Below are 27,593 nucleotides of genomic sequence, written 5' to 3'. Positions count from 1 at the left end.
CCGCCCATGGACTCATTTTTGTTTTGATTAAGGTATCACATAGTAGACTCATGGCTACGGTCAGAGCATGTGGAATCAGGGCGAGTAGTGATGGCAAGCTGGCTACAAAATAGAAATAAACAATCTGATAAAAGATAGTTACCCAGGCAAAAGAGGAGATTGATGCTGGAGTCACTGTTGTTCACCATTTACATAAATTATTTGGAAACAGAAATAAAAGTACAATATCAAAATGTACAGTTAACAACAAATTGGGGGTATAATTAATACTGAGCCAAAAAAAATCAAAAGTAAAAATGAATACTGAGCAGGACTGACAAAAAACAAGTCAGCATTAATAAATATGTAGAATAGACATATAAATGGCAAATTGATAAGTGCGAGGTGGTGCATTTTTGTAGCAGGCATAAGGAGGCTATAAAAATAAGTGGGCCATGTAAAATAAGAATTTTAATGGGGTTGAGATGCAAAGAGATCAAGGGGTACAGGTAAGGAAATCATTATAAGCAGCAATGCAGGTGAAGCACTAGGATTCATTGCTTCAGGGACAAAATTAAAAAAGGTTACATCAAATTTATTTTGAATTTCAGTTATGGTACAGTGTGCATAGTTCTGTTCTTTTCTTCAGGCTGGATGTCTTTTCCTCAAAAATGACTAAAAATTGTACTGGAGGTATGAATTTATGAAGGTTCAATATGTAGAGAGGCTGATTCGTCCACACCCCTGTCTGCAGCAATGGGGTGGAGGTGGAGATGGATGACAGCTTCAAATTCCTAGGTGTGCACATCACTAACAATCTGTCCTCGTCCACCCACGTCGACGCTACCACCAAGAAAGCACAACAGTGCCTATACTTCCTCAGGAAACTAAGGAAATTTGGCATGTCCACATTGACTCTTACCAATTTCTACAGATGCACCATAGAAAGCATCCTATCTGGATGCATCACAGTTTGGTATGGCAACTGCTCAGCCCAAGACTGTAAGAAACTACACAGAGTCATGAACATAGCTCAGTCCATCACGCAAACCTGCTTCCCATCTATTGACTTAGTCTACACCTCCTGCTGCCTTGGGAAAGTGGGCAGCATATTCAAAAACATCTCCCAACTGGGTTATTCACTCTTCCAACCTCTTCCAATGGGCAGGAGATACAAAAATCTGAGAACACGCACTAACAGGTTCAAAATAGTTTCTTCCCTGCTGTTACCAGACTCCTGAATGGCCCTCTTATGGACTGAACTGATCTTTTCACATATCTTCTCTACTGAGTAGTACTACACTCCGTATGCTCACCTGTTGCCTGTGCCTATGTATTTACATTGTGTATTTATGTATGTCCTAGTTTTTTTGTCATATATGGCATGATTCGTCTGGACAATACGCAGAACAATACTTTTCACTGCACCTCGATACATGTGGCAATAAAACAAATCCAAAGACAAATCTAGAATGTTTGCACTTGTGGGGGAATCCAAAATCTAAGGACACTTAAATGCAAGCTATCTATTAATAATGCAAAATAATTCTGGGGAAACTTCTCCAAATGGTTGGAATGTAGAACTAATTACCACACAAGGAGCTTGAGGGTCGGCTTGATAAGCGTATGAGAAAAAAAGAAATGTAAGAGTATGTTGGTATGGGGAGATGAGTGGGAGAAGATTCATGTGAAGCACTAGCACCAACATCGTCCAAACAGCCTGTCTCTGTGCTAGATTTTCTGTGTACTTCTATGCAACATATATTTCCAACATGGGTCGTTGGTCAAATCCTCCTCAAGCCAGGTCAGATTCAATATTGCATGAACAACCTGTGCTATCAGGAGAACTAAGCTTTGTGCCATCAGGACAATCCACTTTCATGCTGCTTTTGTTGCAAATTTGTTTGACAAATCAATTGCTGTACATCAAAAATAATTCCCAACTTGTGTGAGGTTTTATTATTTTACACCTGTCCTGCCAAGTTCGGTATTGAAAACATATCTTGCCTTTCACCATGCAGGTGAATTGATAGAGACAAACCACTGTTCAAAATGATATGGCGAATGGCATGTGTATTGATTATAAACAAGTTTCTACATGCCTTCTTGGTGGTGTCTACGCATGGCAATTTGTGCAGGAACCCTTGAAATAGTATTCTGAAAGTTTGAATGGAGCGCACAGTAGCAATGGTGGAAGCAAGAGTGTCACTAGGAGAAACAGACACTTGCCACATAGCTGCTAGAAATAGTTTAGCTCAGATTAGACTATAGCATCATCCCTCACTCGGTAGTTTATGATGACAGATTTATCAGCTATTATGTCATGGTTCAAGGTAAATCAAACATTTAGCCCCTTCAGTGCCACAGTTTACAATAAAGCCTATAGTTTATATATGAACCTTGGTATCTTCAATCGTAAATAAAATGCAGCTTGTAGATTTTTTCATTGAAAAAAATCTATGATTCAGGAATGTAACAATGGTAGATAGATAGACTTTCATTAGTATAATGCTTTTCATGACCTCAGGATCAAGCAGCCAGAAGACTGTTGATAACAGAGTTTGAGAACCAAATTGTTTTATAGTCAATGAGGCACTTTTTAAAGTGTAATCACTGTCGTAATATAGGAAATTCGGCATCCAATTTGCACAGAGCAAGCTTCCACAAACAACAATGTGATTGATAATGATCACATAATCTGTTTTTGTGATATTGATGTCTGGATAAATGTTAGCCAGAACATCAAGGATAACTCGCAATATCTTCTTCAAAATGCTGATACAGCATCTTTTATATTGACCCAAGAGAGTAGAGTTGATTACATGTCTTAACTGAAAGATTGCACAATTTGACAGTGCAGCTTTTCCTCCGTACAGCACTAGAGTGGCAGCCTATATTTTTGTTGCCAGGTTTTTGCAGTTGCATTTAAACCAACAATTGTTAGCAAAAGTGCTAATGACTCAGCCATAGCCGGCACCATAAACAAGATTAGTTTCAAAGATGTCAGCATTGGAATTATGCTGTGGGATAATAACATTTGAATAGTCAATGCATCTGTCTGGAATTTTTCTGTCTGTTATTTTAGTGGCGGCATTAGCCCATTTACACTTAACAGGTGAATGTTTGTTTTAAAATAGCACAAGGAATTTTAGTCAAATGCTTTGTCTTCACATGCTATTAACCTATAGAGAAATTAAAGTCCTGTGTAATTGTTGTTGGATTAGTTGTGCCAAACAGTATTGGTGTCCTGTCCCAGGACAGGGTAGAAAACAGATTAATTACGTGTGGAATATTAACATTAAAAAAAATGTTAAATTTGCGGATTTCTCTGCACCTTTAGGGGCCAAGCCCTCACCTTGAGGGGCTAGGCCCACGCCGGAGTGGTTGGCGTGCCACTGGCAGGCGGGAAAGGCCTTTGGCGCCACGCCAGCCAGGGCCGAAGGGACTTCGCCGGCTGGCGGAAGTCCGCGCATGCGCGGGAGCATCAGCGGCTGCTGACGTCATCTCCGCGCATGCGCAGGGGGGGTCACTTCCGCGTCGGCCATCGCGGAGGCTATGGCGGACGTGGAAGGAAAAGAGTGCCCCCACGGCACAGGCTCGCCCGCGGATCGGCGGGCCACGATCGTGGGACAGGCCACCATGGGGGTACCCCCCGGGGCCAGATCGCCCCGCGCCCCCCCACAGGACCCCGGAGCCCGCCCGCGCCACCAGTAAGGTAGGTGGTTTGATTCATGCCTGCGGGACCGGCATTACAGCAGCGGGACTTCGGCCCATCGCGGGCCGGAGAATCGCCGGGGGGGAGGGGCGCCGACTGGAGCGGCACGATTCCTGCCCCCGCCGAATTTTCGGTGATGGAGAATTCGGCGGCCGGCGAATCCCGGGGGGCCGGCCGGGTTTCACGCTGCCCCCACCCCCCCGCCCCTGAATCCTGACTCATACCCGCCTCCAATCCACCAAATCCACTAAAAATGTGTCCATTTTCAACACCTGTGCATTACAAGACAAAACCATACATTTCCTAAAAGAGGGAGAGAAATCGGAAGCGGAGGTATCTTAGTCAAACTTTGCTATCTACTTGCAGAGTAATATTGGCAGAGTAATTGGTATAAAGTACCTGGGGATGGGAGGAAGGAAGACAATACTTCAAATAAAATTATATTTCAGTGTATTTCTATAAGTTGAAGACAGTGTGAATTTAAACATAGACTGACTGAATATGCAGTTGAATTTAGACATTTCCTCTTGGAAGCAAGCCGGGTTATAATTTTACAGTGAATGAAATTTTAATGTTATAATGAAATCGCTTCTATAAATCAAAGCCGTGCATTATAGATGTTTGAATAATGAACATTTATGCTGGGGCAAACTGTTCAAGAAAGAACATTCTCAAATTCAGTAATCTGTATCAACAAAATATGGTTTAGAATCTACATGAGTTCTGAAACTCTCCGCTCTAACTAATGCTGTGCAATTGACAGTATTTCTTTTTTTAGACAAAGTAATTATTTTACGCTTAGCTGGGATACATGCCATGGAATGTCAGGGAATTGTCAAACAAAGCAGAACACCATTATTATTGGATACCTGAAGTTTAAAAAAGAACACTCAATTTGTATGGCAGCGTTTGTATACATCAGATAACAATACTGCAGCAGTGATAACACTCAAACTGATGACATTAATAAGAGAAGACAAAAATGTTGCTTTTCAAGTGTTCTCAAAACTAAACAATCTGCTTTCTGACAGCGGATGGAACTCAGACCACAAAATATTCATAAATACCACTTGTTTTTGTTTGAATTTTACACAAAATTATGTAAGTGGGTTTTTAGTGAAGCCCCAAAATATGACTAGCTTGACAAAACTTCTGACCATGTTATGCTACATAAGCAATCAAAATATCACAAAGAATAACTGATAATAACCATGAGGAATTAAGCTTAATGAGCAGGTATAGGGCCAAATTTCAGACATCCGAGTGTTACTAAGCTGATGATCTCATAATCACAATTATATTATATTTTTTGGCCAAATTTCACAAACACATCATGGACTCACATGTTCTATGATTGGATTAAATGCTTATAAACTTCACTGACAAACAGCATTTCTTTGGTAATTATATAATTTATGGAGCCTGCAAATAGTTTAAGTACCAAACCTTCAGCAGGAAGAAAAGACAGTTTGAGTGAAGCATGCATAGTGGCTATGGTTGCAGTAAGATTGTCAACTTTGAGAAATAGACTTCAACGTCACCATTGCTGGAATAGACCAGATGAGATTAGAACATCTTTAACTTACACTGACATTTATTGATCCCGTCATGATGAAAATAAATCAGTCCTTTAGGTCCATTGGTGTCACAGACTTAATAAAAGTAGAATCATAGTATGGCTCCAACACCAAAGGTGCCCATTTGGCCTATCGAGACTATGCCATTTCTCAAAAATAACACACATGTAGTCCATATATATGCCTTTAAGTGAACTAATAATGGGAGGGGAAAGACAGACACCTTTAATTATTCTATTAAAATCTAGGATTCAAAATATAATATTAAAAACATAAAAATAGTCCACTCAGTCCTTTGCGACTCTTCCACTATTCAATTAGATCATGGCTGATCGGCATCTTAACTCCATGCATCCCATGCACTCCATGCATCCCATTAAAAAAAATAAATGTAATGTATTTTATTATTGGATTGATTTAATCCAATCCTTTTTTCCCCCAATTAAGGGGCAATTTAGCGTGGCCAATTCACCTACCATGCACATCTTTTTGGATTGTGAGGGTGAGACCCACAGAGCCACGGGAAGAATGTACAAACTCCACACGGACAGTGACCCAGAGCCGGGATCGAACCTGGGTCCTCGGTGCCATGAGGCAGCAGTGCTAACCATTGCGCCACCCTGCCGCCCTAACTCCATGCATCCTGCTTGGCTTCCTAACCCTTAATACCCTCATCAATTAAAAATCGATCAATCTTAGTTTTGAAATTTTCAATTGACCTAACCTCAACAATCTTTTGAAGGGTGACAGGGGCTTAAGAGTTCCAGATTTCCAGGTCCCTTTGCGTGAGGAAGTGCTTCCTGACATTACCCAAATGACCTAACTCTAATTGTAAAGTTTGTTCCCCTGGTTTGGAACTCTCCTGCCATAGGAAATAGTGTTGCTCCAATTAACACATCAATTCTTTAACACCTTAAAGAACTCAATTAGATCACCTCTTAATCATCATTAATTATATCAAAATACTGAATTTATATCTTGCCAAAATAATGTATTTCCCCATTCTCATATTGGCAGATCAATGAATAATATTGGTTCAACAGGCAATGCAAGAAACACAGTTATACATCTGCAATCATTTAATTGAGAACAAGGAAGCAACATAAATTTGACAACACGTTTTAGAGATTACTTGTTACGATTTGAAGGTAGCCAGGCACAATTCCTCTTCTTTATCGTTCTTGTTCAATATTAAACACTTCAAAACTATACCAGAAATCCTTAACTGGTTATGGAATAATGTTGAAATTCTCAATTTATACAAATATATATTATCACAAATATTCTACACATTTCTCCAATTTTACATTCCAATATGTTTGTCATTTTCCAGATACAGAATTGGTGGGGGGGGGGGGGATTTTTTTGACAAGCATTATTCTACGGACAAGAAATGAAGGTATTCATCCCTACTCTCAGGAGATCCATAGTACAAAATAGCTTGAACAGCCAGTGTATAACAGTTTAGCAATTCCTGAAAGCAGGGCCTGTTTTGAAGATTGCAAAAGAAGATCAGTTCTTGATAGATTTATTTCACTGAGAGTCATGCAAACTTAGAAACCAGTATAACAGAGCCAAAAATGCATCATTTTTAGCCTGAGGTAAGGTAGGGGGAAGGTAGGATATAATTATTGAGTTATCACTTCGAGGAGATGGGAGGAAATTCAGCTAGGAAAAAAGATATGCAGTGTTTCCTAAATCGGTACTGGTTCACAAAGCTGTTATATTATGGGACTGTTCGAATAATTGTTGTTTTGAGCAAGGTCATGTACTACTTTTAACTTCAAAGACTTGCAAATGTTAAGTCATATACAATTCATCTGGGTTCAAATTAACCATGTTTAAAGCAACTTTAGAAGTTAGTCAGAGTGTAGGTAACTACACAATATAACTCACCTTGAAGCAGCTATATCCACTTTTGTTCTGGCAATTGCTGCTGCTCGATGTGCTCCTTCTGTCGCTCTCCCCACTTTTTCTTGTATTTTGCTGGTTCTGATGGGTATAAGGTGTTTTTTCTTTCCTCGGACTAAAATGTTATTTTTATATTTTCCTTCTTCCTTTGTGCCATCTGGAAAAGTCGTACATCCATAACCATTCCTCTGATTATTCAACCACTCCCCCTCGTACTTCATACCATTGGAGCGTTCACTTACACCAAACCCACTGCGTTTATCATTTTTCCATTCTCCCATATATGATTCGGTAGTGGTAGCATCAACATGATCTTCCACTGGTAAATATTCAGAATCACCTTCTCCAAAACTGATTGTCGAATTGGCATCACTATTTGCTGAACTTATTCTACTCATTGATGCCTCACTCCGAGCAGAGCTACGTTTGCTAGCCAAAGATGACTTGGATTCAGATCTTTTGAGCTTCAGATTTCCCAGGAGTGATCCTCTTCTGAAAAAGCCCTTTTTCTTGCCAGTCATTAATTCAGTATCACTGTGAAATGTGAGGACAAAGCCGCCTCTTGTGCCAGCTGGACTGTCGGCAGATATATCATGTAGAATTGTGCCATTGCTCTGTTCACTTCGAAGAGATGCTAGGGAGGTACGGAGAGGTGAGCGGATGACTGTGGCCATACCAAATGGCACACTCTGGCGTACACCATATCCATGACGCATTCCTCCGGCCCACTGTCCTTGGTAGGTTCCTTCAGAACATGGATTAAAAATGAATTACAATGTGCACTTAAACTTTAAATACCCAGTACATATATTTAATGGACAATTGGGACTTTTTTGATAATCCAGTTGTCCATGCCCAGTCAAAAAACGTATATTCAACAACTATTGCAGTGTTTCAGCTTTTTGTGAAAACATCAGACTAGGAGTTATATACCATCTTTTAGTGGGATTTTTTGATAAAATCTCTCCACACAATTTTTTCATCCTTAACATCTTTTGGTTGTAAAGTCAATACTGAATCTCACAAATAGATTCAAATGCTTTCAGTATCAACATATTTAAGAATTATAGTTCCATATTTTATGTAATTCTCACAGTCAAAGACCAATAGATTTGTGGCAAACAATTCAATTAGCTGTCACAATCCTGTTTTTGTTGTAATGTCACTACCAGGATTGCTTATTTAATACCGATACTAGTAAGTGGAAGACACGTTCAGAGATACGGAATGATAAAAAACAGTGAACATTGTAATGTGGGATGATGAATTAGGGTGATGGTCTATCTCAGCACGATAAGATTACTTGCCATTTATCTGCAAAGGATATGGAACCTATGTTATTAATTTCTGCCACTTGGAAATTCACTCTTGATCACTTTCTTAGAGTAGGCCACAAAGAGGTGTCTGTTTCGTAGACAGAAATCAGACTGTTGTAATTTGTAACAAGATATTATATAATTGTGTGGTGGTGTGAGGATCTAAGAGCTAGTAGAAAAGCTCAGTTGGAGTTCTGCAATGCAGGCAACCTCAACTGTGCAGGCCTTGTACTGCTTTAGCTTCATCTGTGTAATGAGCTGTTCGGGTGGCTCAGGCATGGCTGCGTCTTGTAAACTTTTAGCACATACCAAAGGTGGAAGTTCAAAAGTGAAATAGCTAATACTGTTCCTTTGGCTTGCACAGATACTATGAAAAGATCTCTGGCATTTCAAAGAATGCGAATGTAAAAGTTTACTTGATGCCACAAGTATGTATAGACTAATCCTCATAGGGTCATTTTCCAAAGTAATGCATTATACTCAAAGATCACAGAACTGTTACAGCACAGAAGGAATTCATTCAGCCCATTGTCTCTGCACCTGCTCTCCAAATGAGCATTTCACCTACTCCCATTCTCTTGCCTTCTGCCCCTAACCCAGCTCATTCTTTATTTTCAAACAATTATCTAATTCTCTCCTAAATGCCTCGTTTGTTTTGATAAAATTAACTAACACATTAGAGTTGAACAGGACTAGGAAACCCGAGGAAACATAATTTTAAACAATATGCCTCTGACTTTTTCACTTCTGAAATTTGGAACATACAGTTACATTGTTTAAGTATACAATATATTCTAACTTTCATCCTATCTTAGTCAAACCAGTTGGTGAATTTTGAGAACATTAGGATAATATGATTAGTAGTGCCAAATTAGAACATAATTCTTGAGAATCACAAAGCCATCAACTTTGGCCCCAGCTTTGTAGCATGTTAGCTAATTAGATCACAAACGTTCAACGTACATTGATTAGAACAGAATGGAATGGAGATGAAAGGCAGTGAAACTTATTGCTGAATGTTTGATGGTGCAATAAAGTCTGAAACAGCTGCCATAATTATTATTTTTTGTTGCGTTTTGCTAGGAACAGATCTTCATCAAAATAAAACTTTGTAAACCTATCCAAGCAAAGTATACTATCAAAACTGTTGTGTTGCCAAGGTTGTACAAGCCGTTCAGTTTCCTTGGATCCTTCTATTGTACTCACTAGACTGAAAAAAATCTGTAACATCTTTGTGTGACTGATCTAATGATTAACTAGAGTTAGTTGGATCAGTTGTAGTTCCTTATTTTATTCATAGAATTGGTATGTATTGATATTTAATAAAATATGCATCCTAATTTCTAGATATGAAATGCCACTTCATAGCAAACAGCAACAACACTTCAAAAACTTTTAATTTGCCGTGAAAGGTGCTTTGGGATATCCTGAGTGCTGTATAAATGCAATTTATTTTTAAAACCATCCATGTGATTTTATGATACTGTGCTATCTCGCTATAAAGTTATGAGTAAGAATTTTAACAGGGTTTTGAATAGATAAAGATACTCAATCTCTTTGGATGAAGTCAACAATGCACATGATCAGCTGCATACACCCCACTTCAGTACAACAATTATTTCTGTATACTCTATAGGCCTGTTTTGGAGACGCCAGCTGAAAGTCTCCCAGTCTGGTTATGCAAGGTCCAAATTGTTGCTGGAAGATTGATAAATCGGCCTTGCCACATACAGTAAAGAATAAATGGTAGCCCTGTAGCATTCTATTCCACTAATGCATGCAAACGAGTACAGGTTTTGTATGAGACAGTATCCTTATGAAAGCTGTCTTTTAAACACAAGTTAAATTGTAGGAAGACAACCCAAATTATACTGTTTGTCATTAAGACATTCTGTTGTCTCCTAACAGTGTCCAGTTTATTTTAAATGGGTTAATGTATCAAGCAATATACGTAGACAACACAAGCTGTAATAAATTCTCTCTCAAGTCATGGAAGTTACCAGGTTAGTGACAACTCCTGACAAACTGATAGATCTTGAAGATGTAAACGCTTTAATTTGAACAAGTTTGAAGAATCATGTTAAGATGTTATTCTGAAAACTGGCAGGCAGCATGAATAATACTGGATTGTTGCTTTAGGAAAGGGGGTTGAAACTGGATAGTGCAGACCCACTAACATGAACTATGTGCCGGAGGCTATCTTTGCGCTGGAAAGAATGGGAGTCTAAGGCTTTATTTAAATTAGACCAACAAGCTATAGATGCCTGCTGAGTGACTCCAGATGGCTGGGCGAGTTCAATATTATGGCACTGCATCAATGGCAGTGGTCCTACAAGATGAATGGGGGGAAAAGAGGTGAATAGTGAGGGACAAATTGGAGGCAGGCAACAAAGGCTGCTATAGAGTTATACTTAAATCAAGTACTTTTTATATACACTTACCTTTCAGCAATTCTTTTGAAGATGATTGGACAGTCCTCATGTTAACCTGACACTGACAGTGTTAATAGAAAGAGGTCTTGACAAATATTTTATGCCACCTATTTGCTTAACACCTCGAGGCCTATAATTCTGAATTTGCCAACATACCTGATGGTGATCGAATGTGTGGGCTATGCTTGTTAATTGTTTAAATAAAGGTCACGGGCTCAATTCTCCGATCGCGGGACAGAGTGTCCGCGCCGTCGTGAACCCTGTCGCGTTTCATGATGGTGCGAAACGGGCGCGGGCACTAGCGATTCTGGCCCCCACAGGGGGCCAGCACGGCGCTGGAGCGGTTCATGCCGCTCCAGCCTCACTTCCTGGTGCGCACTGGGGGCGGTGCCAACCCACACATGTGCAGTGGCGACGTGCCAAACCGCGCATGTGCGGTGGCTTTACGGAACGCGCCGGCCCTGACACAACATGGCGCGTGGGTTCTGGGGCAGGCCGCGCAACAAAGTAGGCCCGGGGGGAGGGGAAGAGGCCAGCCCGCCGATTGGCGGTCCCCGATCGCGGGCCAGACCCAATCGGAGGCACCCTCCCCCAGGGACGGAGCACCCCTCCCCCCTCCCCCACAGACCGACCCCCCGACCCTTCGCGCAGATGTTCCGGCCGGCAGCGACCAGGTGTGGACGGCGCTGGCAGGCCTCTGCTTTTTCTACCCGTCCGCTCGGCCCATTCGGGCCGGAAAATCGGAGGCCCGGCCTTGTACAGCAATGCCATGCCAAACGCGCCGGCGCAACTGGCGCCGATTCTCCGCACCTCGGAGAATTGCACGCCAGCATCGTGGCAGCGTGGCGCAGTTTCGTCGATTCTCCGACCCAGTGCGGGGCTGGGAGAATCGCATCTCACGTGTCTACAAGTAGGGCACTTATTGTGTACTTACTTGTACACATATAAAGAGACACCGCCTTTAAGTCGTTGTTCATTTGATTCCTTAAAAGAGGATAAAGAGACTCTCCCAAGCCACTTGTCATTTCTGTGGCCTCAAGGACTTTGCTTTCCATATTTAAATTTCTTTAAAGTTTGCTTTTTGTTACACTGCCCCTTTAAGAGTCTGATCATTAGTTCATTTGGTTTATTGATATACTCAAAGCAGTATAAATAGACAGAGCATGGTAGTTCAAATTGGTAGATAATGGGACTTTATTCTCGGGTTACATTTCCAATGTGGTGTTGGGTAGTGAAGGTTTAGCCAGTTAGCTCAGTTGGCGAGAGAGCTTGCATATGGAACAGATGAATGGAAACAGTCCAGAGTTTCTTCCCCGTTCCAGCTCTCAGGGCTGCCATCCCACCCTACCTGTGTAGCCATCTGGGATGGCCACTTCCAACTAGGTACAGGGAAACCTGCAAAGCCTAGCGGGTAAAATGGACAAGCCAAGACTCAGGCAGGCTCAGAGCCTGAAATGCATATTTGTCAGCAAAGTCCAGACGGTATCGAAACTCCGACCAATTAGCATTTTGATGGGCCGATTAGCAGTTGATGGCCCATCTTCACCAAAACAAAGGACTGGTACTCGAGCGACCGGTACAGTCCCAGACATTTTGGTGCCACTCCCTGTTAAAGGCAAACGCAAACAACGGTGTCAGTGACCACTTGGGACACGCCCAACCATCCAGATCCCCGCCCACTTATTGGTTAGGAATCAAACGGAGTGATCAGGGATCACCCAATTAGTGGGGCCCAAACCGGAGGACCGCCCAAAAGAGCGCGAAAACCCCCAAGTATAAGAAGAAGAGTTTGCCACATGCTCGTCCTCTCTTGGACCTGGTGCCCGGTCACGGCCATCGCCAATTGCAGCAACACCAGAAGCAAGTACAAGTTCATCGCTCGCTACCAGACGGATGAGCCTAGCTGAGCAGCAGTTACTACTTCGGACCCAAGAGGATCCAGAATCGAACAGCGGCCACTGTTTCTCTGACCTAAGCCGGGTGCCCAAAGTTAAGTACAGGTTGTCTTAGTCGATAGGTGTAGTTAACTAGTAGTATTTATGTTGCATGACTAATTGTGTGTAAATAAAGTACCCTTGACCTTGAACTAACTAACTGGTGTTTGGCTTTTTGATCGATAGCCGGTTGAAACTTGTGGTGGTATCATTTGATACCTGGCGACTCTAAGCATTAGGACATAGTACATAGAAAGAAGGGCAAATTCACTGAAAAGGCAACACCTGTAAAAAAACACACCTTTAGTTGTTAGTTTATTTGTTAATCTGATTATTATTTGCTCAAAAGAGCATAAAGAGACACTTATTGACACTGGTGGTGGGAAATCTAAAACTGAGTAAAGATTGACTTCTGACCTTTGCCTTCATTAACTGGCTCTGAGAAGTTTCAACAATGCTGTCTATTGTAGTGAATGTTTAGCTTTCTATTTTACACCTATATAATATACACAATGGCAATAAATTTCTGGGTCACTCTCCTGAGCTCTAGAGACCGTTGTAAGTGGCTTGATGAGAATGAAGAAAAAACAAGATGCTCCTAATCAGAATAGGACAACATGGCTGAGCTAGCAAAAAACAATGTTGTCACTACAAAGGATGTGTCAGATTCAGCCGAGAAATGAGGTCCAGTAAAAGGCAAGAAGGATGCATATGGGTTGATAAGCTGTCAAAGCAAGAAAATCGATGTGTAGGAGAACAACTTTTTAAAAATAATAAAACTCACTAACTGTACACCTCAGCAGCTGAGAAATTGCTCTCTAAAGACCTCAGGTGATAATTAACCAAACCCCCTTGTTAGCTGTGTTGCTTTGACATTGGGGGGGAAAAACGTACCGATTTCCCACAGGTGCATCCAGTACACTGACTGACCAATAAATCTACCAACCAAAATCATTCTAATTGTTAGATTAAAAATGTTAACTTTATTGTGCCTCATGATGCAAAACATGAAAAGGATTGCAAGGAACTGTAAACTCCAATTCAGGGGTGATTCTAAACTAACCTGCCTCCTGGGAAGCCAGCAGAATTAGATACAACAACAGAGGTTTCTGGGAAGCCAGCAGAATCAGGTGCAAGAACAGAGGATTCTGGAAAAATAGCAGGATCAGGCGCAAGAACAGAGGATTCTGGGAAGCAAACAGAATCAGGTACAAGAACAGAGTATTCTGGAAAAACAGCAGGGTGAGGTACAAGAACAGAGGATTCTGGAAAAACAGTAGGAACAGGTACAAGAACAGAGGATTCTGGGAAGCCAGCATAATCAGATGCAAGTACAGAGGATTCTGGAAAAATAGCGGATCAGGTGCAAGAACAGAGGATTCTGGGAAGCCATCAGAATCAGGTACAAGAACAGAGGATTCTGGAAGATCAGTAGGATCAGGTACAAGAACAGAGGATTCCAGAAAAACAGTAGGATCAGGTACAAGAACAGAGGATTCTGGGAAGCCAGCACAATCAGGTGCAAGAACAGAGGATTCCAGAAAAACAGCAGGATCAGGTGCAAGAACAGAGGTTTCGGGGAAGCCAGCAGAATCAAGTACAAGAACAGAGGATTCTGGAAAAACTGTAAGATCAGGTACAAGAAAAGAGGATTCTGGGAAACCAGCAGAATCAGGTACAGGAACAGAGGATTCCAGAAAAACAGTCGGATCAGGGACAAGAACAGAGAATACTGAGAAGCCAGCAGAATCAGGTACAAGAACAGAGGATTCTGGAAGATCAGTTGGATCAGGTACAAGAACAGAGGATTCTGGGAAGCCAGCAGAATCAGGTACAAGAACAGAGGATTCTGGGAAGCCAGCAGAATCAGGTACAAGAACAGAGGACTCTGAAAAAACAGCAGGACCAGGTACAAGAACAGAGGATTCTTGAAAAACAGCAGGATCACGTACAAGAACAGTGGATTCTGGGAAGCCAGCAGAATTAGATACAAGAACAGAGGATTCTGGAAAAACAGCAGGGTCAGGTACAAGAACAGAGTATTCTGGAAAAACAGTATGATCAGGTACAAGAACAGAGGCTTCTGGGAATCCAGCACAATCTGGTGCAAGAACAGAGGATTCTGGAAAAATAGCAGGATCATGTGCAAGAACAGAGGATTCTGGGAAGCCAGCAGAATCAGGTACAAGAACAGAGGATTCTGGAAAAACTGTAGGATCAGGTACAGGAAAAGTGGGATTCTGCGAAACCTGCAGAATCAGGTACAGGAACACAGGATTCTAGAAAACCAGTAGGATCAGGTACAAGAACAGAGGGTTCTGGGAAGCCAGCAGAATCACGTACAAGAACAGAGGGTTCTGGGAAGCCAGCAGAATCAGGGACAAGAACAGAGGATTCCGGAAAAACTGTCGGATTAGGTACAAGAACAGTGGATTCTGGAAAAACAGTAGGATCAGGTACAAGAACAGAGGATTCTGGGAAGTCAGCACAATCAGGTGCAAGAACAGAGGATTCTGGAAAAATAGCAGGATCAGGTGCAAGAACAGAGAATTCTGGGAAGCCATCAGAATCAGGTACAAGAACAGAGGATTCTGGGAAGTCAGCAGAATCCGGTACAAGAACAGTGGATTCTGGAAAAACTGTAGGGTTAGGTACAAGAAAAGAGGATTCTGGGAAACCAGCAGAATCAGGTACAGGAACAGAGGATTCTAGAAAAACAGTAGGATCACGTTCAAGAACAGAGGCTATTGAGAAGCCAGCAGAATCAGGTACAAGAACAGAGGATTCTGGAAGATCAGTAGGATCAGGAACAAGAGCAGATAATTCTGGGAAGCCTGCAGAATCAGTTACAAGAACAGAGGATTCTGGGAAGCCAGCAGAATCAGATACAAGAACAGAGGACTCTGAAAAAACAGCAGAATCAGGTACAAGAACAGAGGATTCTGGGAAGCCAGCAGAATTAGATACAAGAACAGAGAATTCTGGAAAAACAGCAGGGTCAGGTAAAAGAACAGAGTATTCTGGAAAAACAGTATGATCAGGTACAAGAACAGAGGATTCTGGGAAGCCAGCACAATCAGGTGCAAGAACAGAGGATTCTGAAAAATAGTAGGATCAGGTGCAAGAACAGAGGATTCTGGGAAGCCAGCAGAATCAGGTACAAGAACAGAGGATTCTGGAAAAACTGTAGGATCAGGTACAGGAAAAGTGGATTCTGGGAAACCAGCAGAATTAGGTACAGGAACACAGGATTCTAGAAAAACAGTAGGATTAGGGACAAGAACAGAGGATACTGAGAAGCCAGCAGAATCAGGTACAAGAACAGAGGGTTCTGGGAAGCCAGCAGAATCAGGTACAAGAACAGAGGACTCTGAAAAAACAGCAGGATCAGGTATAAGAACAGAGGATTCTGGAAAAACAGTAGGATCAGGTACAAGAACAGAGGATTCTGGAAAAACTCAGCAGGTCTGGCAGCATCTGTAAGTAGAGAAAGCAGATTTAATATGTTGAGTCCTTTTGCTCTTCGTTAGGACTGAAAGGAGGGAGAATGTGTGATGCACGATCAATTGAACAAAGACTAGAGTTGGATACAACTGAAGCTTTATTGCTCTATGATGTGAGGCCTCCCACAGCAGCTGGTGAAATAGCTGCTGAATGGTGGACACGCATATTTATACTCCGCCTACTGGGCGGAGCCAGCAGGCAGGGACTACCGGGAACTTATAGTACAGGTCCTACCTTATATCACCTAATAAAGGTGTAACAGTGGTTTACCACATTCACTCCTTGTTAAGATTGAGTCCGGCGGGGGTGGTGGAGAACTATATACAGCAATGAATCTATATTTACAGTACTTGAGCAGAAAAACTGTCTTTTGAAGTCCGGCGGACCAGTTAGAGGTTTAACCGGTCCGGTGCCTTTATGTTCCGCTGGGAGCGACGTAGTGGTGGCGGCGATGTCGATACTGGCCCGATGTTCAGTGACTCCGGGAGCGTGCTGAAATCCTCTTCATCCTTGGGCGTGGGCAGGGGAAGGACGGATGGTCCTAGTGGGGTTAATGCTGGGAGCGCCGGGGGAGTGGAGGGTTGCGCCGGGCTGGAGAGGTGTGTGTGTGTGGAACCAGCTGGTGCCAGGTCCCTGAGGGAGACAGTATCCTGGCAGCTGTCGGGGTACGCCACATAGGCATACTGGGGGTTTGCATGGAGCAATTGCACCCTCTCCACCAACGGGTCCGCCTTGTGGAGTTGGACATGCCTACGGAGCAGGACTGGTCCTGGAGCTGCAAGCCAAGTCGGGTGCGACATCCCGGATGTGGACTTCCTGGGGAAGGCAAAAAGACGTTCATGGGGTGTGATGTTAGTGGAGGTGCACAGCCGTGACTAAATGGAGTGGAGTGCGTCAGGGAGGACCTCCTGCCAGCGAGAGGCTGGGAGGTTCCTGGACTGCAGGGCCAGTTGGACGGCCCTCCATAACGTCCCGTTCTCCCTCTCTATCAGCCCGTTTCCCCGGGGGTTTAATCTGATCGTCTGCTGGAGGCGATACCCCTGCTGAGCAGGAACCGACGCAGCTCATCGCTCATGAATGAGGATCCCCTGTCACTGTGGATGTAGGCGGGGAAACCTTGAGTATAGGATCTGTATCTTCTGAGCCTCCGGAACAGGGGTGGTCGCTGAGTTGATATACGCCTCGAAGCAAGCTAGCCAGTGATTACAGTCCTTTTTGGCGTCGCTTCATTGTGGATCCAGCTGCAGGCGATCAGGCTTGATACGGAGGTCCATCTTTTAGAAAATCTTAGAGCAATAAATTGATGCATGATCAATTGAACAAAGACTAGAGTTGGATACAATTGAGACTTTATTACTCTAAGATGTGTGGCCTCCCACAGCAGCTGGTGAAATGGCTGCTGAATGGAGGACACGCATATTTATACTCTGCCTACTGGGCGGAGCCAGCAGGCAGGGACTACCGGCGAACCTGTAGTACAGGTCCTACCTTACATCACCTAAGAAAGGTGTAACAGTGGTTTCCCACAATGTTAAGAGCTCTGAGATTGCAATAAAAAGTGGTGACTTTAAGAGTAAAAGACAGGCCGGTGGTGATCACGAAGGCTTTTTTCAAAAGAATCGAGAAGAGTATTATAAGTTTTGTGTGGGCAGGGAAGACCCCGAGAGTGAGGAGAGGATTCTTGCAGCGTAGTAGGGACGGGGGGGCTGGCACTACCGAGCCTAAGTGAGTACTACTGGGCCGCCAATGTTTCAATGGTGTGTAAGTGGATGGGAGAAGGGGAGGGAGCGGCGTGGAAGAGATTGGAGAGGGCGTCCCGCAGGGGGACTAGCCTACAAGCAATGGTGACGGCACCGTTGCCGTTCTCACCAAAGAAATACACCACAAGCCCGGTGGTGGTGGCTACATTGAAAATTTGGGGGCAGTGGAGACGGCATAGGGGAAGGACGGGAGCTACGGTGCAGTCCCCGATAAGAAACAATCATAGGTTTGTTCCGGGGAGAATGGATGGGGGATTTGGAGCATGGCAAAGAGCTGGGGTAGTACAATTGAGAGATCTGTTTGTAGATGGGACGGTTGCGAGTCTGGGAGCGCTGACGGAAAAATATGGGTTGCCCCAAGGGAATGCATTTCGGTACATGCAATTGAGGGCTTTTGCGAGGTAACAGGTGAGGGAATTCCCGCAGCTCCCGACGCAGGAGGTGCAGGATAGAGTGATCTCAGAGACATGGGTGGGGGATGGTAAGGTGTCGGACATATACAGAGAAATGAGGGACGAGGGGGAGATCATGGTAGATGAGCTGAAAGGGAAATGGGAAGAAGAACTGGGGGAGGAGATTGAGGAGGGGCTGTGGGCTGATGCCCTACGTAGGGTAAACTCATCGTCCTCGTGTGCCAGGCTAAGCCTGATACAATTTAAGGTGTTACACAGGGCGCATATGACTGGAGCACGGCTTAGTAAATTTTTTGGGGTAGAGGATAGGTGTGAGAGATACTCGAGAGGCCCAGCGAATCACACCCACATGTTCTGGTCATGCCCGGCACTACAGGGGTTCTGGGTGGGGGTGGCAAAGGTGCTTCCGAAGGTGGTGGGGGTCCGGGTCGAACCAAGCTGGGGGTTGGCTATATTTGGGGTTGCAGAAGAGCCGGGAGTGCAGGAGGCGAGAGAGGCTGATGTTTTGGCCTTTGCGTCCCTAGTAGCCCGGCTCAGGATATTGTTAATGTGGAAGGAAGCCAAACCCCCGGGTGTGGAGACCTGGATAAACGACATGGCAGGGTTTATAAAGTTAGAACGGATTAAGTTTGTGTTAAGGGATTCGGCTCAGGGGTTCACCAGGCGGTGGCAACCGTTCGTCGATTACCTCACAGAAAGATAGAGGGAATGGAAAAGAAGTAGACAACAGCAGCAACCCAGGGGGGGAAGGGGGGGGGGGGGAAATCAACCGGACTCTCAGAGATGTTATTGTATATGTATAATATGTATAGGTAGTTGTTATAGGTAATTGTATATTGGATTGTTGGATTGTATGTTTGGAGAGTATTTATTTTGGACAAGGCAGTTGCCATTCAGTTTTGTTTTTGTTTATATATTATTTATTTACTTGTTTAAAACTGGCCACTGTTATTTATATTGCTTTATTGTTGTGTAAAAGAAACACTACGTACTGTTATGTTTGGCCAAAAATCATGAATAAAATATATATATATTTTTTAAAAGAGTAAAAGACAGGTGGCCTGGTATGGGATTGTTGCATTAAGGCAAGACATGTCTGGGATATTTAGAAAGGAGTTTAAGATGGAGGAGAAAGGTCACAATTCAAAGCTGCCAAAACTCAACGTTAAGTCCGGAGGGCTGCAACGTGGCCAACCGGAAGATGAGGCGTTGCTCCCCCAGCTTGCGCCGGGCTTCATGGAGCATTGCAGCCGGCCAAGAATGGACATGTGGGCACGAGAACAAAGTGCTGAGTTAAAATGGCAAGCCACAGGAAGGTCAGGGTCATGCTTGCAGACTGAGCAAAGGTCAGAAAAGCCAAAGAACTCACAACATTAACTCTGCTTTCTCTCCTTACAGACTGTCTGACTTGCTGAGTTTATCCAGCATTCTCTATTCTTGTTTGAGATTGCAGCATCCACAGTATTTGGCTTAGATTCGGTACAATGTTGGCTTTACACCCATCTTATTTTACTCTGCATTGAAATTAATGGTTTTCTTGTCCAGCCGGTTAAATTAAGACAATTTACTTAGCGTTACATTGGAGTCATCAAGCAGAAACATTATTGCATTATTTCAACAATTCTTTGAGTGGATCTTAGTGGAATTGAAACAATTGATGCTGTTTTGGATCCAGAAATGGATGTACATGAAACAATGTATCATTGTCGAAAGAAGGCATAAAACTATTCATTTGCAGTCTTAATGGAACGAAGGTCCATCTTGTTTGAAACTATATATAAAAGTGGAATGTAGAGTTTCTAAAATGTCCAAATTATAAGGCACCACCTTATAGCAAAGGAATGGGCAGACAGGAGACCTATTCTGAAACAACAGAGGGTGCTGGAAAAACGCCACAGGTCTGGCAGCATCTTTAAGGAGAATAAGCAGAGTTAATGTTTCAAGTCCTTTGGCTCTTCCTCTGTCATCTTGAATTTGCGGGTGTTAAAAATGGAAACACCCTTTAAATAAGAGGTCTAATAACAGAGGTCACTCTATCTGAAGGAAAGCAGGCCAGCTTGTTTGATTCTTGCAAATGGTGGCCCCATCTCCAAATTTATCTTAAATTCATGGAACTTGCCAAATCTTTGCTGGTCTTTCATGCAACTCCATGTTTAATTTTCTCAAATCACTGCTTTCTCTGCTACAGCACACGACCACCCCAAGCCAAAGTTACAAATGGCTGTGTTGTATTTTCCTCTTCGGCCTCTCTGCAGCCTTTGATAGGGTCTACCACACCATCCAACACCTTATACCTAGAGTATCTCCAGCAATTACTTTTCTTCCTAACCCCACAACAGTACCTCTGGGAATCCCCTATCTATGGCCTCCCCTCCTTCCTCTTCTATATGCTTCCTCTTTGAGGACAACCACCAGTTCCTCCCCTCTACCACTTCTCAGCCTTACAGCCTCTGTGCTGCCAAATCACTTTCCCAATATTCAGTCTTGGTGAGCCATAGCTACTTACAGTAGAACATTGGAAAGATCAAGACAATGTTTTTGGCCACACCATATCTTCTGCACACACTGTCTCAGGAGGAACCCTGGCACCACCTTGCCATCCTATTTGATCCCAAGCTGAGCACCCAGATCCGACACTAACTCTCTCCCGAAATCACCTGTTTCGCCACCTCCATCTCCTATTTTAAGATCCTCTTCAAAATCTCGCTCTTCGATCAAGCTTTTGGTCAGCCTTCCTTGCACCTGCTTCTTTGGCCTGGTCTCTATTTTTGTCTGATTTTGCCTCAGTGAAGTGCATTCGGATGTTTTGCACTGTTTAAGGCACTGCATATGTCCACATTATTGTTGGTAACTTATAATGTGGGGAAGCTGTAATTTGTATAAAGGGACAGGTACGGCCTTTTTGCTAGAAATAGCATATGCTCAACAACAAACGGTACAGAGCTGGAGGTGTGGAGGAGGGGCTTCTTCTCTTTGTCTGCCATAATTTGGGCAGAAGATCTGCTTCTGCCACCCCCCCCCCCCCCCCCGGGAATTCCTGTAAATGGATATCATCTTGTTCTTATTTTTGATTCAGATTTCTCTAATCAGATGTTGGTGATTCCTTTAGTCCACATGACTCAGTTGTTGAGCTCCACATAGCAGTGGTGAGCCATCACAAGTTCTGAAGAACTTCAAGATCTAAATGCCTGGAAGCCTATCTATGGCAATATATAATTGCTTAAAGGACTCTGAAGAGAAAAAAATCTCTAAAGTGGCTTGTTATGTTAAACTTAGAATACAGTTTAATGTGCTAGTGCAAGTTAAGGAGTACTTTGCTATTTGCTATCTAATCAGCTAATATATACATGATTCTGTATAATTTTATTTATCACAAAATAACTTTACATTAATTATTTGAGCCCGAGTTACATGATGTGCCAATGTGGCAATTGCTCTGTTGATATCAAGAGCATAAACTGGGTTGACCAATAATTTTCAATGTATAAAGGCCTGAGTGTGACATGCAAACCTGAATTTTTGCATTGAAGCCCAACAAAATCTATTTATGGCAGTTGATTTGTGCAGAATATTAAATAGTAGCTGTAATTAAAAGACTCCAGTTGATATTCTTAACTTTTGAAAATCTTAATAACCGTACAAATTTTTTTAGTAGTTTGCTTGAGTATCAATCCATTATTATGTTTTATCAATGGTAATAGGAACATTCTGTTAATTCACACACACATAGAAGTGTGTACTTTTAAAGGATTCACTTTTGCTGATATAGCAACCCTTATTTATTTCTAATATTTTTGCTATGTGTTTGCTAATAGAATAGAATCAATTTTTATCAAAGTGAAATTCCCCCCCCCACAAAATATGCTTTCTAAAGCTAGAAAACAAAACACACCCAGCCAGCTAAATAAAATGCCTAGACCTTACACTCTCAACCAAAGAAAACCTGTTTCCATGGCAACATTGACAAGTGAATTTCTAGCAGTGGGCAGTATCTCTCGAAACAAATATTGAAAACAAAAAACAAAAATATTCATTCATTTGAAGGATTGAATTAGAAAATATATAGAGAGAATTTCATGGTAGACCACAATGACATTGGTTTGGGCCTTCTCAATTTATTTTCATGCGCCAAAATTAATTGCTGATTCGAGTGTGGGAGGAAACCTTGAGAAGAAACTTAGCACTCCAGTTAAAAACCTGTGTTACACCATCAAATGATATAAAGCCTTTCTGTCAGCTGCAAGCTTCAAAAACGAAACTTTAATGATTTAAACCCATTGATCCCAATTTTTGGAGAATATATTACATTAACAAGACACATAAAGCAGGAGCAATCAGTCACAAAATTTTCAAATACTGCAAATCAATTCAAATTCTGGATAATGCAAAACTGATAACATTAGGATGTACTCTAACATAACATAGAATGGACTTGCTTTTCAGCAGTCTGAAATTTGTATAGAATCACAGAAAGCAATACTGCATCTACTTCTTTTTTTATATATAAATTTAGAGCACCCAATTCTTTTTGTGTCCAATTAAGGGGCAATTTAACATGGCCAATTCACCTACCCTGCACATCTTTGAGTTGTGGGGCTGAGACCCACACAGACATGGGGAGAATGTGCAAACTCCACACGGACAGTGACCCGGGTCCTCAGCGCCATGATGCAGCAGTGCTAACCACTGTGCCACCGCGCCGCTCTCATACTGCATCTTCAAGAAAATAACAAGCACATTATAAACGAAAATTGTTCTTCCATATGCAGATTGGACTCTATACCACATTAAGCAGTGAACCTCTTCAGATTAACAATAAAAGTACTACATTTAATTAACAGTATCCTTTGATTAATTTTTCTAAATTAAATCTTATAGTAGAGAGAACTCCATGCAATATTTCCAGAGATACCCAATCATTAGATAGGCATTTGACTAGCTGCATAATTGATTTATTCAATATGTTGTACTTATGACCTGAATAACAGCAATTTTTAAAAACGTTATATATTAAGGATAAACAAACAGTAATGTTAATTATGATAGACTTGATTTTAGTCTATAGGTCTAAACTATTACAAGTATTATGAAGTAAATTTTAATTCATGGATTGCTAATGGATAATGTAATAACTCACAAATCAACATGAGTGGCATCCTGGATACAATCAATATTAGCTCTGAGAGGTACAGACAATTTTATATTCTGAGTGTTCTCACGAAGGCCTTAAAAAATAATCAATATTGCTCAGATCATGTGCAGTATTTCCCAGCCTTTTAATTTCAATCCTTATCCAGATAAACTTTATTTATTTTTGTTCTTATGCGATACAGATAATGTCTTATGTTTGTGAGTGTGTTTGAATGTCGCACTCAGTATTTTGCTCCCAGGTTGGATATTTTGGTCAATGATGACATGGGTTTGTAAGTTGGAAAACTATTTTTAGTTGATGATCTGATCACTCTCAACTCCCTCAATAAACTCTAGTCCTTTCCATTAGCAGATGGCTGACAAAATGATATGTTTGGACATGGATGTTGAACCAAGTTCACAAATTTATTTTTGCAAATTAATGCTAGATTCACATTTCTTTTTAAATGTTTCAGTGCCTGAAAGAACATCATGACAGTGCTCATTTTGCAAAAAAATAAATTTTATGAATTCAGTGTTTATAAGATTTCATTTTGGCGGCTACACTGTATCTGAACATTAATATTCCTTATTAGGAAAAATAAATCAGGGTCTAACCTAACATGATTATTTATTGCTCATATTAATACAAATTTATTTCATATAGTTAAAAGACCTAACATCATCCTAATTTTATTTTGTTTCCCAGGTTTCCTCTCCTCTCTTATGTTGTAGTATAATTCCATGGACATCATCAGCCTGCTAGAAAATTATGCAAATTGGTTTATCCCTATTTATATTTAAACTAAGAAAGCAAATGTCAGCAGGCTACTGGACCAAGCTGACCAGCATAAAGCTGACCATACCTGACATTGACATGTATGTACCATCAAAGATTTCAAAATTGTGATAGGAATGGGAACCTTCTCCCTTCCTCTTGGTCTCTTGAATGCTGAAGTATATTGTAGTTCCCGTGCTAACAATTTAGCTGAGATTAATTCACTGAACGAAGATCAGCAATCCTATTCTGTACAGTTCAATAATTCACCAGGCAGTGCATTTAATTGCTGCGCCATCTGAGACACCATGATCCTAACTATAGATGGACTGAAAGTTTACTTGTTGTTATGGTCAAGTCTGTTGCCTTTATCATGGAAATGATATTGTGGTCCCAACTCTTGCTTTTTTTAAAAAAAGCAGCAAAACATTTTCACATATGAATATTCTACTCATTGAGTATCTTTAGAACAACGAGTAGCATATGAAGCAGGGGCATATGTTACACTTTAATCACAGGAAGAATTTTCTCTGTTACCACATCTGTTACTTTTAAGAACGCATATGTTTAAAAATCGCCTTTATGGAAGAGGTATGAGGATGTAACATTTCAAATAATTACCCAGGAAATTATTCAAAACAATTGAAATCCTGTGAGCAATCTTGCCATGGTGGCCCCTGAAGATTCTGTCTCAAAGCAAACATGCACAATCTGGCTTCTTTTCCTGCAATATTCTATTGGAGTTCCACATGGGAATTCAATATTCCAAGCACTCTCTCTTCTGGAAACATTCCAGCAAAAACAGTGTTTGTAACATTACATAATATTACATAGGTATGAAATACCCAAATAAGAACTGTATTGTTGTCTGAAAGAAAAGCCAATACTGCGACATCACTAGTTTGGGTAAATCAATATATGCCTTTTCAAAAGTTGTCGCAACAACTTGTTATGTATGTAACACTTTTCACAAAAGTACCAGTAGTTCTGCTGAGGGAGCATGGGCAAAGAGCAGCACAAGTGTGCCTTCAGGGAAGCAAAACTGGAAGGAACTACTAAGGGAAGGTGGGGCCAAACTATGAAGAGACAGTTTAGATGAAATTCTACATTGTTGAATTAAAAAGGAAAAGGCAAATATCCAGGGTAAATTTAGACAGTATTTTAGTAGCTTGACAATGGAGCAACGGAATAGTTTTGTTCCAATGTCTTGTTTTCCTTTAAACATGCGTGTAAAGGTGCTGCTAATGTTTAGATAAGCATGAGTATTTGTGGAGATATTACAAAGATACATTGGACCATTTCACTACATAGTCCATTTTGAAGTTCCTACCTTAATCCCCTTATCTGCTGAAATGATCTTTATGTAACTGCTAGTTATAAAATGCACAGAACTTTCATTCTGGTACCATACATTTTCAGTACTTCTTTTGGAGTCGTTGGACCATGAAAATACTCCCACCCTGTGGATTCACCTATTCAGCTGTTGCTGTGGATGGTTTACGTAGATCTAGACAGCTTAGTATAGCATTTGGCTACCCTTTTTCAGTTGCTGCACAATTTACTGATATTTTCTTTAAAAAAAAGAAATACTACCATTATTCTGTGGAACGATGTAATATTTGGACGTCTTGGGCCCGGGGAATAGCTTGTACATTTTGAGCACCTGACAGATTTCATGAGGTTGGCTGCATGAACAGCAGTCTTTTAAATGAAGCATTCTAATGCATACGCAGTTTATGCTTTGCTCCCTTACTGCGGAATAAACATGGTGAATGTAAAATGTCGAATTTAAACCTTAATGAACTCTTTACCTGTTCGCAGGTTAATTAAAAGTAGAACATTAAATAGACCCCTCTTCCCTACTCCTCAGGCTACAGACATCTGGAACGGATAATAAACATCAGCAAATGAGACGAATGTGCACTTTCCAAACAATTCACGATAAATCGCCAATTGCGCGTGGTTACTTCCTAACACCAGAGATACCCACACTCGCCTCTGCTCTCCACTACAGAATGTGTTGCTTGTATTTTCTTCACTTCAATTCTGCTGGACAAATCTGGCAAACATCCCTTGATTTCTTTGCTGCCCACAAGACGGTCAGGTGGAACTCTCTGAGCGCAAGTTTCTGAGGTGGTGTCCGGAGCGCGGGAGAAAGTCTGAGGGGAGAACGTGGTCTTTCCTAAATGTGCCATGAGCATATTTCTGAGATTTTAAGCTTGCGTAAGATCGAATCCAGTGTTTGAACAATCTGAATGGAGTCAGGTTGCTGAATTATTGTTAATGCTGTCTCTTCCCAGGTGCAGTTGCCCCGTGTCAATGGCCATTGCTCCTGCAGTTTAGGGGGAGGAGGGAGTGGGGGTAGAGCAGGAGGTTCGCCCCTGTCGCTAGTACTCACCACCATCTCCATAGGTCTCCACACCGTACCCGTCCTGCAGCCCGTTGCTCCATGTGCCTTCGTACCTGGCCGGACTGCTGAGACTCTGGCGGAGTCCGTACCTGCCCTTGAAGCCATGCGTCCACTCCCCCCGATAACACCAGCGGCCCTTGGTCTCTACCCCCAGCCCGTGGCGCTTGCCTTGGGTCCAGTAGCCCTGGTAGGTGTTGCCACTGGGCCAGGTGTAGACTCCCACCACCTCGAACCCGTGAGCCCAGGAGCCGCTGTACTCGCCCTGGCCCTTCGGCCCCGTGCAGATGCCGTGGCCGTGGGCTTTGCCGTCTTCCCAGCCGCCGCAGTAACTCCCGCCATCGTCGAAGTCAAACCTTCCTCCAGTCATACATGAAACGGTGCGGGCCGGATCGCACACCGACTGAAAGCAGGCTCAGCGGAGCAGCACAGACCGAACGGCAGGGGCACGGGGAGAACCAGCTTGGGAGCGAAAAGAAAGTGCGGGCAGCGTCTGACTGGAGAGACCGCCAAGGAGGCGGATCCGCTGACTTTAACTGGAGAGATTGGTCGGGGAGGCGGGCTCACCAGCCACTGGAGAGACTCGGCAGACAGGCGGCCGCAGGGACCAGCGGCATTGGGTGGGAGGTGGAGAGGGCACAGAGATCAGAGGGATTGGCGGGGACAGAGGGACTCGAGGGGATGGGGAGGAAGGAGGTGGGCACAGGGATTGGGAAGATTTGTAGGGAATTGGATTA

At 42.4% G+C, this 27,593-nt stretch overlaps 1 protein-coding gene across 4 annotated transcripts in view; it reads right to left on the bottom strand.

Annotated features, from left to right (window-relative positions):
• Nucleotides 1-27,587, bottom strand: part of LOC140385412 (junctophilin-1-like) — a 185,884-nt gene extending 158,297 nt beyond the window's left edge. For 3 of the 4 annotated variants that reach the window (XM_072467536.1, XM_072467538.1, XM_072467539.1), the window contains exons 1-2: nt 26,848-27,587; nt 7,168-7,927 (exon numbers count right to left, since the gene is read on the bottom strand). In XM_072467536.1, the coding sequence (XP_072323637.1) occupies nt 7,168-7,927; nt 26,848-27,226 (1,139 nt within the window). In that variant the 5' untranslated portion in view covers nt 27,227-27,587. The remainder of the gene's footprint in view (nt 1-7,167; nt 7,928-26,847) is intronic. The other variant, XM_072467540.1, reaches the window with a different exon arrangement.
• Nucleotides 27,588-27,593: the final 6 nt, after the last annotated feature.

The sequence above is a fragment of the Scyliorhinus torazame genome, chromosome 11, assembly GCF_047496885.1.
Source record: "Scyliorhinus torazame isolate Kashiwa2021f chromosome 11, sScyTor2.1, whole genome shotgun sequence".
NCBI lineage: Eukaryota > Metazoa > Chordata > Chondrichthyes > Carcharhiniformes > Scyliorhinidae > Scyliorhinus > Scyliorhinus torazame.
Note: the sequence above shows the minus strand (reverse complement) of the source record. Positions and strands in the feature narration are given on the sequence as shown.